Source organism: Alosa pseudoharengus, unplaced genomic scaffold (genome assembly GCF_046254945.1).
Source record: "Alosa pseudoharengus isolate Yale_2024_CS ecotype anadromous, Long Island Sound unplaced genomic scaffold, YU_APseudo_1.1 YU_APseudo_1.1_scf_18, whole genome shotgun sequence".
Classification (NCBI taxonomy): domain Eukaryota; kingdom Metazoa; phylum Chordata; class Actinopteri; order Clupeiformes; family Clupeidae; genus Alosa; species Alosa pseudoharengus.
Window position 1 is genome coordinate 26,460,716 of NW_027468650.1, and position 16,579 is coordinate 26,477,294.

The following is a 16,579-nucleotide window of genomic DNA, read 5'->3' on the forward strand; positions in this document are numbered from 1 at the left end:
ACACACACACACACACACACACACACACACACACACACACACACACACACACACACACACACACACACACACACACACGCTCACAGACACAGATGCAGAAACACACGTAGAAACAAACCTGACATCTGTATCACGACACCGAGCAGCCTGTCATACAGAATAAACTCTTGTTTAGCTAGTTTGCAGAACAAGCGTTTCGTCTGGAGCGGCGGGACCCAGGTGGGCGGGTTACTTCCCTTCCAGCAGCCTTAGCTCAGCTACCTGAAACAGTCCCCGTGATTGGTCAGCCTTACCTTCGTACAGCCAATCGCTGAGGCCGTTGAAGATGACACCCTCTTTGCCGCTGGACACCAGACGGATCGATCGCTTCTCCACTGTGGCCCGGTAGTAGATGTTGTTCTCAAATATGAAAATCTAAGAGAGAGAGGGGGGGGGGGGGCGGCAAATGAACTGACATGTGAATTAGATCGATAGCTACTCCATTGTAATGAGGATTCACTGATCATGATGGATGAGACTTGTCCTCTTTGTGTGCATGAGGATGTGTCAGTGTGTAATTGACAAAACGGGATCTGTTGCATTTCCAGACAGACAGACAGACAGACAGAGACACATACATACACACACACACACACACACACACAATACAGCTACTTACTATTCAACAGTCACATCGTGCACACATATATTTCCATCATCAATCATAGTTTTTATCCGCCGGCCACTCAGTCCCTCCCATGCAGAGCTATTCACTGAGCTATTCACTGGCATTTCCACCAAATCATAGTTATTAGAGTATCTGCATGAGATGAACCGACACTTACATTTGCAAAAAAAGCTATAGTTTTCAAATACTGTGCTAGCTTTTGTAGGCATCACATATTATTTCTAAAAGCTAATAAAAACAGTCTTATACAAACACTTCTGATCAGTTTCAATCCCACATCTAATATATCCAATCCAAACAACACACAGACATGTCTTTAAGTCCTGTGAGGTGTTGTGCCTGCTGGCCATGCTAGGCCCGAGGCTTTCTAGATGATTCTCTGAAGCAGATCTGCTGGATCAGAATGGCGGAGCCCACTGCAAAGCTGAAGACACTGAACCCTTCTATCCCCCCAAGACCAGGACAGAGCCGCACTGATCCTAGGATATCTGTATGATCTGCGGCATTTCTAACACATATTGAACACGTCTTGAACAAGCTACGCACGATAACCCAAATGTCACAGATGGCTTCTACTGCTTGTGGAGTGAGCCTCAGGGTGAGGGTGTTGTTAGGGGATGGAGGTGTATCTGGCTGGCAGCGCCCAGTAGGGGTACCTCAGCAGGGATGCCACGAGGGATTATCTACCGTACCTTCCCTCTCTCTGCTCAAGGTGGATACTTGGATCATCAGGATACTGACTGTCCAACACCCCAATAGCACAAACTGAGCTGACATGTCTCCCATATTTATTGAGCTATTTGTATCTCCGGGTGAAAAAGCTTATGAGCTGTTTTGCATGTGCACCCCTGGCAAGCCATTTCATTCCATTAGCAGCTCATCTAATGTCTTACAAATACTCCATCTGGTGTCTGTGGGGCTCCGGCAATTGGCAGGACATTTTTTTTATTTTGCTGCATTGAAAAGAAGACCTTGGTCCAATGCCAATGTGTTGTAGGTGTTGTAGCAAGGAGGGAGCATAAAGATAACCTGTTCACAGAGAAGCCTCTGTGATCGACTGGGCGCCAAGCCAAGCCTCGCCTCCTGTCAGTCACGCCTGCCCACCTGTGAGGGGATCTGACAGGTGTGTGTGCCCCCGTGGCGACTGTGACGGATCAGAGGTGAGAGCCACCAAAGGAGAGGGCCAGTGGAGAGACAAGGAGTTGAGAGGAGAAGAGGAGAGGAGATGAGAGGAGAGGAGAGGGGAGGGGAGAGGAGAAGAGGAGGAGAGGAGAGGAGGGGAGGGGAGAGGAGAAGAGGAGGAGAGGAGAGGAGGGGAGGGGAGAGGAGAAGAGGAGGAGAGGAGAGGGGAGGGGAGAGGAGAAGAGGAGGAGAGGAGAGGAGAAGAGGAGGAGAGGAGAGGAGGGGAGGGGAAAGGAGGAATGGGGAGGGGAATAGAGGAGGGGAGAGAAGAGAGAACAATATGCGGGGAGAGGTGAAGGTGAAGAAAGGAGATGAGATGAGACAAGAGGAGCACTGATGCACAAACACACCTCACACGTACACACACACACACACACACACAGACAAATACAGTCGCACATCCACACATGTACACACACACACACACACACACACACACACACACACACACACACACACACACACACACACACACACACACACACACACACAGACAGACAAATACAGTTGCACATCCACACATGTACACACACACAGACACATAGAGATATCCACACACAGAAACAGAGACATCCACACACACTATTGACAATCAGTGGCTCAGAAGAGGGAGATGTGGGCTTCATCGATCCTTCATCCCTGCAGTCAGCCCTGAGCCCAGATTAGACAGGATGAGAGGCGAGAGCTGGATCACACAGACGCTGACTGCGCCCGCTCAAAACCACAACACACCACACTCCAGGATTCCTCCAGAATATCGTTCTGTCAATATTTCTCCATGTGTGTGACTGTGGGTGTGTGTGTATGTGTGTGTTTAGGGTAAAACAATTAAAATATTCATAAAACACAAAACAAAAGATTGCTGTTGAACCTTGATTTCTTTTTCTCTCTCCTTTCTTTCCCTCCTTTTTTCCCCTTGCCCTCTCATCCTCCTCTCCTTTCCCTTCTTTCTTTGTCCTTACATCAACGTCAGCCCTTTGGCGCAACAGAGCTTAGCAGTGAAACAGCCAAACCTACAAGCGGCAAGCTGTTGAACTGTCCTGTACCCAAGGCAACGACTTCATTTCCGGGCACTTATCTCAAAGACATCTCGTGTCCAAGTGAAGATTTCCTGGCAGACCTCCCGCTCCAGAATAAAGCAGGGGAACAAAAGGCCCAGGCTGGACTACAAACTCACAGTGCAGCTCAATGACAATATTAGAACAATGGTTGAGTGCCCACAGAAGACTGGACGGGTGGCATACAAATTGACCTACAGGAATGGACAGCCAGTGCCATATAAAGAAGAAAGTCTCTCTAAGCTCAGTATGTGTTCCACAAATGTGGTATATATTTAATACATTTCACACATTTGTAGCAAATATGCAACAACATGCATTTCATCTCCTGGTAGAATAGATTTATTTTCTTTCTCTGTAATGTGATCTTCTTGATCGTAGTGTAATCCGTCTGAAGCTCAGTTAAAAGTGTTAAGGCTTTGGTGATTCAGCAGTTAACTAAAGCACATTGATGATATGATGAAAGGAGCTAATCTTGACAATTCTAAGAGAGGCAATCTTAGTATATTATTTCTCAAAATGCCTCATTAGCGAATATACACTAAATTGGACAAAGATTGACAATCAAAACCTCTTGTGTTTTGCAATTATAATCAAACTCAAGCTCAAGCGCAGGCTACAAATAAATGAATAAATGCTTGGTGGAGAGAAAAACATCAAATTTCTTCACTTTACAATGATACTTGTTTAATCAGTTCTTTCATATACCCCTAGTGGTATGTTCAGCCGGCTCCACTAAAAATTAAAGCACTTCATCAAAAGGGTACGCCGAGATGGGCTTTCTGATCAGTTTGGTGGATGATTAGCATGGCTGTATCTGCATATGGGTCCCAATCAGAAGCAGGAATACCGGTATATATATATATTTATATATATATATATATATATATATATATCTCCACCTCCTAAGCCAGGGAATTATATATATATATATACATATATATATATATATAGAAATCTCTGGTGAGGAATACTTTTTTGTGTGAATCTTTTGAGCTATCTGAGCTAACAAAACATTGAATCCTTGACAGAAAACATCAAATCCTGTCCATGGAAACATTCTGTTCTCTTTCAAACCATTAGAGAAATTGTACCCTCAAGAACATAGGATAATTGTTGTAAACAGCAGCTTATGTAAAAATTAAAGGCTCTTAGCTCAGAGGTAACAGGTCTGTGAGGACTTAACTGTGTGTTCCCAAACCTGGTTAGTAAATTCATAATTCTCTCTCTCTCTCTCTGTTGCTCCCTCTTTCTCAGCCAGACTGTCTCTCCATCTCCAAACTAGTTTCTCTCTCTCTGAGCTGAAATGCCTCTGTTGTGGACATGTGGGGGCTCAACTGTGGGCTGGATGCTCTTACACGCTTCAGCAAGAAAGATTCGCTCTCTTAGTGTGATACCCAGTGGATTAGCTCCAGTGGGAGAAAGGTCCAAAACACCAAAAGTAAGAGGTGTGGGCAGTCATGAACTGAATTACACACACACACACACACACACACACACACACACACACACACACACACACACACACACACACACACAAACACAAATGCACATAAACACACACACACACACACACACACACACACACACAAATTGGAGAAAATTAGTCTGGTTGGGATTTTCTTTGGCTCTTTTATCAGCGACTCAAATTCAAACATGGTGGCTGCTTCATGTAATCAGCAATTAAATTTCCAAAGTGATGCAAGGTTATACCTGCTATGTGTTGGTGCTCTATACACCAAGGGCACATAAAGATTAGCATAAAATAACCAACTATGTTAACCTGGCTTGGCTTCCAATATTACAATCTCCTTCCACTTCAATGTGAAATGTGGAACGATCAGACCATTTGTTTTTTGTAATTATCTGTGCATGTTATAAGGGTAAACACAGACAAAGGAATGACTAAAAGAGCCAGCAGAGCAGGCGCTTTTCCACATCTCAGGAGAACAGCAGCTCTAATTGAAGCTGATAGCTTTGGGTGTGCTTTGTCTCATGACTGATGAGGGCTGACAGAAGCGGAGAGTGGGCCATATCAATCCACAGACTTCGCTAATTAATCCGTGTCTCAGATTACAGGTAATTAATCCCAATGCGCTGGTAGCTGTGATCGCTGATCACACAAGTGTCTAGAGTGTCACATACTAAACACAAACATACAAACACAAACACACAAACACACACACACACACACACACTCACATACATACACACACACACGTTTGCCTGTTTGCCAACAATTAATATACTGAAAGATGATGAGGATTGTGGAAGATGTCGTCCTTACCAGTTGCTGACCCTGCGGCCCCCAGCCTGCATACTGCAGCTTTGCATTGCGCACCTCTGGAGGGTTGAGGTCCCATGTCTCCCTGAGCAAGGGGGTGAGGGGGCGGCAAGGGAAAGGAAGAGGGATACAAGAGAATGGCCTCCACTGTGAGTCTTATGTAGCTTTTATAAAATGTATATATAACCTATATAAAACCATTACCATCATAATCTATGGTGATACATACATTTAAATATTATGCATGCATTCCACCAGAAGCATATTTACTATTCACTACTCACACTATTCACTTCCACAAAAGAAGGAACGGTGTCAGAAAGAAGGAAAAGTTGTGACTGTGTGTATGTGTGTCAGTGTGTGTATGTGTTTCAGTGTGTGTATGTGTTTCAGTGTGTGTATGTGTGTCAGTGTGTGTGTGTGTTTGTGTGTGTGTGTGTGTGTGTGTGTGTGTTTATGTGTGTGTGTAAAAGAGGGTGTGAGTGAATATGTTGGGGTGTGTATGTGTGTGTGTCATGGCTGCCTCTCTCCCTGTCAGCCTATGCTGGAGGGAGGCCTTGGATTTTATTAGGGCAGGCAGTAAACACAAGCGCTCTGCTACGACGCCATTAGCAGAAGTGCTGGCGCTGCAGGTTAGCAATGCCAGGAGATGGCTGTCCTCTGTCTCTGTCAAGATAGAGAGATGGCTGGTGGCTGAATATGCAGCTGGGATGCAGTGCTCCTCTCCACCTCAAGATGGCACTAGAGAGGGGCACTTCACACGCCTTTGAAACACACTTTATTCCACCACTTTATGAAAAAAACTATATTTTTCTTCACCACAAAGTTATGCTTATGTCTGCTTTTGTGTGTGATCTGATATCCTAAAGTGTTGAGATCCAGGATAGATTCAGGATAGAGTTGCCCAGGGGACATTAAATGTCAGAGCATCTTAGCATCAGATTACTGTAGATGTGAATGCCAAACAGTGGAACATAAATACAAAATCAGATTGGGAAAGAACATTTTCAATGATAAACTGCTGTTGTGAGCCTTTTTTTGGAAATGTATTTTTAGGTAAGCACAGTTTGCCTCACTGAAACACAACAGAGGAATTGCAAACTTCAACCATGCTCCGCTGACAGTAGCGCAACACGCTTCACTATTTGCTTTGATCAAAGAGTGCTGAGAAAGATGACCGATACGATACTTACGGCGTCTCCAAGCTGCATATGATGTAGGACGCGATGAAGGAGTGCTGGTATATCTGAAACAGACAAAGAAGGACAGTGCTGTGGGCCATCATATGATCTCTGACACAATTCAGTACCTCTCCCTGGAAAGCTCAGGGAAGAAGCTTCAGTCCTCCAGAGTCCTTCAGAGAGCAAACAACTTCAAGGCTCACTTTGAATCATTTTAGCGTCTCTGTGGATTTTCAATATTGGCTCAGTGTGGTCAGCTGACTGACCACTGATAAACCCGTTCTACAATTTCCCTTTTGCTGCCTGCTCATACTCAACTGTTGTGACAGCACTCCATTACCCTGTTTGTCTCTCTACCTATCTCTTGTTTACATTTTCTTTGTCACGATCCTGCCCTGGATCTCTAGATCCGGGTTCATGTTTCTTGTGTATTATGTTTGTGCCCTGTAGTGGTTTGTCTTTGCATTTTGCCATGTCTTCTGTTCCTTGTCACTTCCTGTGTCATGTACCATGTGTTCCTTTGTTTACCCTTAGTCATGTGCTCTTGTTACTTGCTGTGTTCTGAACCATGTGCTGCTTTGTTTACCCTTGTCATGTGCTTTTGTTCCTTGTCTCCGCCCCTCACCTGAGCCATGTTCCCTAATTATTGCCCTGATTGCTTTCCACCTGTGCCTTGTTAGTCTTGTTCAGTGTTGTGTATTTAAACCCTGTCTTGTGTGCTTTGCTTTGCTGGATTATTTTGTCTGTAGTCAAGTTTGTGCATGTTCTCGGCCAGTTTGGACAGGCACATGGTCGCGTCCGTTGATGTTCTTGTCCTCTCCCTGTGGTGCTGCTACAAAGAGCTCTTACCTTCATAGTATGCTACTTGCCTAACAGAGACTCTCCCAAACTGCTCTCAGACCTGCTTATTCAGGTTCTGGAAGAAGAGGTGAGGAGTACCTGATGAAAGAATTTCTAGTGCTCTTCTGCTTCTGTTACATTACAGTATGTTCCTGCCGCCTAAGTCACATTGGTTCTCTGGCTGCCACAAAACATTCATGGGTCTATGGAGGCTTTTCAATAGTTAAAGCATTCCTCATAAAAGGCACACACTGAATGTATGTTTGTTATCTTTGATAAGGGCTGAATGTATTTCTCATGGTTGCTTGGTAACAGACATTGACCTTGGGAGCACCCCAACCATGGTTTGACTATTGAGGTTTGTGGAGGAAAAGCCCTAGACAAATACATATACAGACATAGACACTACACACATAAACACATATACACCACCCACATAAATACACATACACAAATACAGAGTGCACACTAACACACTTATACTGTATAGCCAACATTCTTTCAGGTGCCCTTTGCCTGCAGAGCATGCTGGAGTGGGAGTTTGATTGACAGATGTAGAGCTGCGGAGGAGTTAAAGATTAGCATGCAACACCTGTAGCCGAGCAAACAATGATGTGTCTGAAAGCACTCAAGTGTGTGTGTGTGTATGTGAGAGACAGAGAGAGCGCAAAAGAATGAATGAGAAGACTGAGCTTGTATAGGGAAGTTGTGTGTGTGTGTGTGTGCGTGCGTGCGCATGTGTTTGTCTGCCTGCATGTGTGCTAATGTGTGTGTGTGTGCAAGCACAATAACAGCTGGGGGACAACGCTGTCATCCATCAAGGCGATAGTAGGGCTGACATGGAATAACAAACATGGAATAAAAAACTTTCTTGCTTGTAGGTTCGTTCTCTCTCTCTCTCTCTCTCTCTCTCTCTCTCTCTCTCTCTCTCTCTCTCTCTCTCTCTCTCACACACACACACACACGTAGAGAGTGTCAGGGTGGATGTCACCCTTTTTGCTGTGGTTTGAACAGGACACAACAGAAGGTGTGATTATGGCTGCTGGCTCCATTGTCTCGCTGTCTCTTCAACAGAACCTCTCGCCCTCGCTTCCCTAACTCAAACACTCATCCTTTGACATTGCTCCTCACCCTTGTCTTCCTCACCCCCCCCCCTCTCCTTTTTCTCCCTCTTCTGTGTCTCTCTCTTCTTCCTTCTGTCAGTCTGAGTGTGAATGGTCATAGCCCTGTCCTCCCCTCCGTCTCTTCCTTCTGTCGTGGAGCAGCTGTGCTCGACAGAATGCCGTGTCTTATTGTGCACCTGTTTATGTGCTTTCAGTTTTGTGCTCTCAGTACAGGACACGACACGAGGACATGGACCAGCAGGGAGCTAGATGATCCATTCGCCTCATACACACACACACACACACACACACACACACACACACACACACACACACACACATAGGGCAGTGACCATGCCAACCATTTCTGTCATGGTTCCATGTTCCATATCCATCACAGACTTTCACCTCCACGTGCTCTCTTTTTATCTGTTTCTCTTTACCTTCAGTCTCCCCCCCTCTCTCTTCCTTTCTTATCTATACCTCCTTTCTCATTCCAACCTTCTCCACTTTCTCTCTCTTTATTCCCTGCTCTCTGGTTTTCTCCATCTCAGCAGTTCTGAACTATATTCAACACTGCTCTGGTGTGTGTGTGTGTGCGTGTGTGTGTGTGCATGGCAGAGTGAGTGAACGATAGAGCAACATAGAGAGAGAGAGAGTAGAGAGAGTGTGTGTGTGTGTGTGTGTGTGTGTGTGTGTGTGTGTGTGTGTGTGTATTTTTGTCCTTCCAGTGACGTTCCACTCGGGTGTATCTGAGATCTGTGGCAAGCAGTGGAGTGTGACGGCCCCTCTCCCCCTGTGGTGATGATTACTTCCACACCTCACTCTTCTCTCCCGCCCTGCCAGCGCACGCACACACACACACACACACACACACACACACACACACTCCAAGAAATAGTCACATGCTCATCTACCCTCTGAATCACACAGAGTCTGTCTTCAAAACACACACACTAGCTTTACTGAGGGACAAATGATATACCTCTAACTTTCACACACCATGACTCCCAACTAGCTCTACATGTCTCACACAAAACCACATGGCATAACACACAAGCACATGGCATCCACTTTTCTAAAGTATGCATGACTTACCGGCACAACATTGTAGGCCAGCAGCACATAGTGCAGGTCTGGGGACAGCTCGTATTTACTGGCCTGGTACAGCGTCTGGAGGAAGGGAGAGGAGAGAAGAGGAGAGGAGAGGAGGGGAAAACAGGAGATGTGAGACGCATGGCTCCCTGCTCTAATGTGAGCCTTTAAACAGGCTGGCTTTTTGACAGATTGCATCTCACAGATGGTCAACTGGAAGGCATTCATCTCCGACAACGGAGCCCCTTGCTGATATGGAACAATCACGTCGTCGCCCGCACTCGCGTCGTTCCTCAAAAGGGGCCGCGTTTCAGCGAGCACAACAATCCGTCACTCGGTGGCCGCATACTCATCTTTAGCGAAGGGACGAACATCCAGCATCACACTAATGACACAGCTTTCAATGCCTCATTTGTAACAAAAGGGGCCTGAGGCGCCATGTATTTCCTGACTGTGAGGGAAAAATAAGTTTTCAGTCAAAAGTGGCCCAAGGAAGAACACCAATCTTACAGCTCTGCCCAGCATATTCCAAATGCATCGTGCTTGCACAGTGTATCTTTTTTTGCAGAGCTACGCCCAGGACATGATGGAGGGATGGAGGAGTGGGTTTTGGGGAGAACTTACAAATATTTTATTGGGCACCAGCACCGTCCGCTCCATGGTCTCCACGTTGAGCCGCACCACGTCTCCCTCACGCGTGCGGTACAGCAGCTCATTACCTGCAGAACAGAGACGGAGACATGAAAAAGACATGATGGAGACAAGGAAGTAAAAGGAAGGGGTGGACAAGACAGTGCAATGAGAGAGGGAGGGAGAGAGAGAGAGAAATAAGGAGGAGGAGACAGAGAGAAAACCAAAGAAAAGGGAGAGTGGGAGTGAGATACAGTCAGTAAGTAAGAAGAGCGAGATACAGCAAAATATAGAAACGCAGTGAGGGATCGAGAGAAAAGTAAGAAAAGGACAAAAATGGAAAAGAAAGAGAGAGAGAGAGAGAGAGAGAGAGAGAGAGAGAAGGATGAAGATTAGAAAAGGAGATGAAGACAGGGAAGAGACAGGGAAGCAAACTAAAGACAAGCATTCATCAAAGTGCCCTCCACCCCCGTTGCGCTATCTGTCCCGCATCCAACCAATCATAGAGGCTACAGCAGGGGGTTTGACAGTCGCAGGTCTTATTTGGTGGCAACACACAGTTTAACCACACACCTACAGACACACACACACACACACACACACACACACACACACACACACACACACACACACACACACCACACACACACACACACCACACACACACACACATACCCATACACAATAGACACTCTTTTCATCCTGGCTGTTCTTCACTTTGACAGCTCCACTGACATTTCCAAGGACGCCCCAGACAGCTCTGTTGGTACTATTGAGGTGCATTCGACTCAGACGCCGTCAGAGGAAAGCACAGGAGAGCAAACTGTCCTTCCAGTGGGGGCACTGCAGACAGGGGATGAGGAGGCCACTGCTATGCCGGGGGGGCGGGGGGGGGCAAAGCTCTTTCGCTTTTATCCCACGTCGCATAGCTAATTGTTGATAAGAGGTGACTCCATTACCATCACAATGGCGACAGTGTCAAAAGAATGAGGGGCCAAAAGCATAGCAATTCCAGAAAACTGAGATTGGCACAGTCACACACAGTCACACACACACACACACACACACTGACCAGTCTCAATTAACTGCTCTCCTTCGCACTGCTGTCACATAAAGGACAGAACATTGTGCGGCTCTGATAACAGTGCCACGTCCCGAGAGCTCGTTCCTGATAATAACAAACCTCCACCTCAACCTGTAGATTAACACTCCCCCTGACCTTGTGTTACTTCACAGGATAATCACAGCCCTTCCAAACACAGGATAAGCACTCTCTCTTTCTAACTCACTCACTCACTCACTCCCTCTTTCACTCACTCACTCCTACTTTCACTCACTCACTCCCTCTCTTTGTTTCAGGTTGTCTGTCTTTCTGTTGTGCATGGTTGAATGGAGGGTGCCCTTGGGTGCAGTCCACTTGTATGTTTGTGTATGTGTGTGTGTGTGTGTGTGTGTGTGTGTGTGTGCGTGTGTGTGTGTGCGTGTGTATGTGTACATGGCGTGTGTGTGTGTGCGCGTGTGTGTGTGCGTGTGTATGTGTGTATGTGTACTTGACGTGTGTGTGTGTGTGTATGTGTGTGTGTGTGTGTGCGTGTGTTTGTGTATGTGTACTGTACATGACGTTTGTGCGTGTACATGACGTGTGTGTGTGTGTGTGTGTGTGTGTGTGTGTGTGTGTGTGTGTGTGTGTATGTGTACTTGACGTGTGTGTGTGTGTGTGTGTGTGTGCGTGTGTGTGTGTATGAGTACTGTACATGACGTTTGTGCGTGTACATGACGTGTGTGTGTGTGTGTGTGTGTGTGTGTGTGTGTGTGTGTGTGTGTGTGTGTGTGTGTGTGTGTGTGTCTGTTCCTAGAGACTGACAGATGGACAGACCGCTCACTCCCTCGTTCATCTCTGTGGGCACTGCCCAACTCTGTGCCAACCAGCCAGCCGGACGTCCCCTTTCAGACTCTCTTTCTGCGGCGGTGCCTTAGATCAGCAGCTCATCTCCCTGTCCACTCCTCCTGGCTGCCAACAGTCTGCCCTCTCTATCCGTCACCGTGCTGGGTGAGAGTACAGTGCGGTACACTGTTTGTCCATCGCTCATGTGTCTAGACGTGCAGGCCTGCTTTCAGCAGCTTTGGCCAAGGCTGTGTGGCTGGGTGATTCACATAAGCTACTCAAACGCCGATCCATTCTGGGATTGTGTACAGAAATGAAGCTCTGAAAATCAACTTTATTTTACTCAAATTAGCATGCTGATCTACATACTCTTTATTGGTTCAGTCAAACTCAAGACATTTACCATAGCAATTCCGCCACCTGAAATTCATTCTTGACTTGAACATTCTTGAATATTCCAGAAGGTGTCCTAGCCAAAGCTATGCCGTTTCCATACCTGTGTTCATGGCTTACAAAAACACAATACCTGTATAGGCTACTGCTTTTGCTGCCACGAGAGCCTACTGAGTCGAAATGTCTCTCCTGCCTGTCTGAGATCTCACTCTCCACATGTACTGTAGCCTGCTGGTGTGGGCAGCTCTGTCCACCTCAAACAAACCTACATGTAGCAAGTCCATTCCACCTCTGTGGGCTGCTCTTCTGACTCATTCGCTACCCTGGGGCTCTGGCTATTTGTTGACTTTTGCTGACTGTCCCTGCCTGTCAGTGTAAGGCAAATGCTTTGTTCACTTAATAACTCACACCACTGTAATGATGCTTCTCTCTCTCTATCACTCTCTCTCTTATCTCTTTCTCCATCTCTTGTTCCATCTCCCTTTTGTATCTTTCTCCTTTGTATCTTTTCTTCCACACCTCTCAACATCTTTTAACCATTCTCTCACTCTCATTTTCTTGTTTCCTCATTGGCTGTCAGGTGTACTAGATCACCCTGTGTTGTCAGCAGAATAACCTTTCACCCCTCACAGGCCGCCTCTTCCTTTTCTCCACCTCCCCCTGTGTTCTATCTTTCATTTCATCCTGCTCTTTTACCTTTCACAGCATGCTGTTTCTTCAGCTACAGGAGGAGGCACTGTCTATTCTCCTTGGCTCTGCACAGAGTCATGCCGCACTCACACATAGATACACACACTAATCCGCATGCGCACACACAAACACACCTGTGCACAAGCACACACACAAACACACACACACTGGCACCAACAGCTATGCACACACACACACACACACACACACACACACACACACACACACACACACACACACACACACACACACACACACACACACACACACACATCACACACATACCAACCCCAAACAAAAACCCTCACACATACAAACCCCAAACAAAAACCTTCACACACACACGTGTATGCTGCTGCCCTGCGGCGAGTGCTCATTAAGCCTGCGGACACCGTCATGCTGGTCTTCCCTCCGTGCAACCCTTAGGCGATCTCTCACTCCCCTCATAACTCTCCAACCTGGGGCAATCACCTGTTCTCTCCCTCCCTCTCCTTCCCCTATCCCTCCCTCACTCCATTCTGCTGGCTCACTCTCCACAAACATGATAGAGTAGCCCAAGGCTATGATTTCACCATGATCTACTTCTCTCTCTCTTTTTGTGTGTTTGTGTGTGTGTGTGTGTGTGAGTTTGTTTGTCCTTCTCGAACTCACACTCACACACTCAGTCAATTGGCAGATAATCACAAAAGCCTCCAAATGTTAGAAAAGCTCAAGTCTCCAAATGTTCACCAACTCACTCTCCCTCCATACAGATCCCACTGTGGATTTTTACAGCTATCTCTTCAACATTAGAAATGGATTAAATGGTGCTACTCCTCGGGCAATACAAACTTGGAGAAATGGAATTGCCAGAGTTCAAGACATTTTACTGAAGAGAAACTAAGTGGACTGTTTTATACTGACTGTGCTACATTGACGTGCATCCCATGTGGTAGGGGTGGGATGGGGGTGGGGGTGGGGGTGGGGGGTATGTTTGGGTTTGTGTATCTGTATTGTAACAATTCCTTTCATATATGTTGTTATCCACCAAATACTATAAAAAGTGAGTACAAAAAAAAGGAATGGATTACCATTGATTGGCAATAGGGAGTTAGACCATACAGTCATTTCTGTCTGTTATTGGAGGCTATCTGGGTGGGTCAGATGACTTGTCCACTGATCTGTAGTCAGCCTGCTTGAAGAATCGTGTGTGTGAGTGTGAGTGTGTGTGTCTGTGCATGTCATAGTGTGTATGAAAGAGAGGGGGAGAAAAAATCTGGAGATAGAAACTGTGCGTGCGTGTGTGTGTGTGTGTGTGTCTGTCTGTCTGTCTTGCTGGGCTCAGGTGGTTAGTGGTTGTGTATATCAGTGTGCCAGATGGACTCGGTGAACCCTGGCATAAAGAGGTATCACTGAGGTGACAGCCTACTTGTGTGTATGTGTGTGTGTGTGTGTGTGTGTGTGTGTGTGTTTGTATGTGTGTATATGAGTGTCTGTGTATGTGCATGTGCTTGGAGAGGCACATGATAGCCAGAGGCAAATCCCCACCCTCCGGCTAGCCTCTACAAGCCCGACATCCTCCTCCGACCGTGACCCCAACCCCATTGCCACCAACACTCATGAGTCTACTGCCTCAGCTTTGATGGAGGCATTTTTATCTCCATCTGAGTACATTCCACATCTCTCTCTCTCCCATCTACCCTCAGAGGCAACGCTCGGTCTCCATCTCCAACTCTGCTCATCCGTTAGGTCTCCGTGGTGACCCATCCATTCATTGGAGCGTGCTTCCGTCTTCCTGGCCTCTGTTCTCAGTTCATCTCACCTGATGACATCATGCATCGTGCAGACATCCCCCCCCCCCCCCCCCACACACACACAGATACCACACACACACAGAGCAACAATTTCATTCATCCATCCACAGATGTGAGTGCACACATAGACACAGACACACACACACACACACTCACACATACACATACACATACACATACACATACACATACACATACACATACACATACACATACATACACACACACACACACACACAAACACGCACACACCTCCCCTGATTGCCTTGTCTGTCTGTTGCTGTGCTAAGCTGTGATAAATCAGAGCACCGTTCCATCTGCATCTACATTATCTGCCTCTTCCTGGATCTGTCACTGCTGTCTCTCAGCGGATAAACATGACTCATCAGAAGCACTGGTCTGTACATGAACAAGATGGCCTTGCCATTTAAACAGCAGCTCAGATGGAAGCCAGTGTGTGTGTGTGTGTGTGTGTGGGGGGGGGGGCTGAGGCAATGAGGATTCAAATGCATCTGTCATACATTAAATGCCTTAACTGTCTTATGTATATCCATCAGAGGCGGACAGAGTACACAGCTTCATTACTTGAGTAAAAGTACAGATACCCTTTGCTAAATTTTACTCAAGTACAAGTAAAAGTACAACAGTCAGATGTCTACTTAAGTAAGAGTACTGAAGTACTTGTTTTTAAAAGTACTTGAGTATCAAGAGAACAAGAGTAGCCTACATTTTCTAAATATTGCATTACTACTGCCACAGTGCTTACATTTACAGAAACAACCTACATAGAGTTATGAAAAATTAATGTTAATGTTAATACCTTGAAGAATGTAAAAGGAATTGAAAGTAAAATCAAGTCATTTTCATCTTTTTACCATGTTGCCAAGGATGGGCAGTATTTCTAATACATGTATTTAAAATACGTATTTAAAAATACAAAATACTATTTTGTAATTGAAACACTTGAAGCTAAAACTAACATTAACTTGTTGAAAATTGAAATAGTCTGGCGAGGTGTGGCCACAGGTTGGCACATTCCCGGGATGGACCTGCTGCGTCTTCATCCATTGTTTCGTCCATGGTTTCATCTCTTATCTAAATCTGACCATGGAGTTGACTTTGGCGGAAAGCTGAAGGTGATTGCTGATAGGCTGTCCCAATCAGTGGCGCCTGCACAATCCAATCACGTTTGAGAGGGAAACAACAAATTGAGGGTTTCTGAGATTTTTCTTTTTTCCTTTTTTTTAGAAGAAGTAACGGGTACTCACGGTTATGGATAGAAATGAAGTGGAGTAAAGAGTACAATATTTGCCTCTCAAATGTACTTGAGTAAAGTCATGAGTACTCCCCAAAAATGATACTCGAGTAAAGTACAGATCCTTCAAAATTGTACTCAAGTACTGTACTCGAGTAAATGTACTCCGTTACTGTCCGGCTCTGATATCCATAGGTATTATTTATCCCAGTTGCACCACGACAGCCTCTCTTTCTGCAGGGAAAACAACGGAGAGCTCAAGTAGCATCATTGTATGGCGCACAGCTACCTTAACAATGTCCTTGAAAGACTTTTCTTGAAACATGCTTTTGCTGTTAGCTAAACTCCTACAGCCTCAGAATCTCATAAAACTAGTGCTGGGCGGTATACCGGTTCACACCGTATACCGGTGTATATTTTCGTTATGATATGAATTTTTAATATACCACCATACCGGTGTATTTGATTACACAACGTTCGGAACGCTGCAAGCGCGACAGTGTCTCCGACGGGACTTTTTTCA

General features: G+C 45.8%; 1 protein-coding gene across 1 annotated transcript in view; it reads right to left on the reverse strand.

Moving 5' to 3' along the window:
* The window catches only part of dpp6a (dipeptidyl-peptidase 6a), a 167,840-nt gene that overhangs the window by 32,885 nt on the left and 118,376 nt on the right, over positions 1-16,579 (reverse strand). Inside the window, exons 4-8 of the mRNA XM_076290789.1 lie at positions 10,035-10,129; positions 9,414-9,488; positions 6,385-6,437; positions 5,195-5,276; positions 294-414 (exon numbers count right to left, since the gene is read on the reverse strand). Of these exons, the coding sequence (XP_076146904.1) occupies positions 294-414; positions 5,195-5,276; positions 6,385-6,437; positions 9,414-9,488; positions 10,035-10,129 (426 nt within the window). The remainder of the gene's footprint in view (positions 1-293; positions 415-5,194; positions 5,277-6,384; positions 6,438-9,413; positions 9,489-10,034; positions 10,130-16,579) is intronic.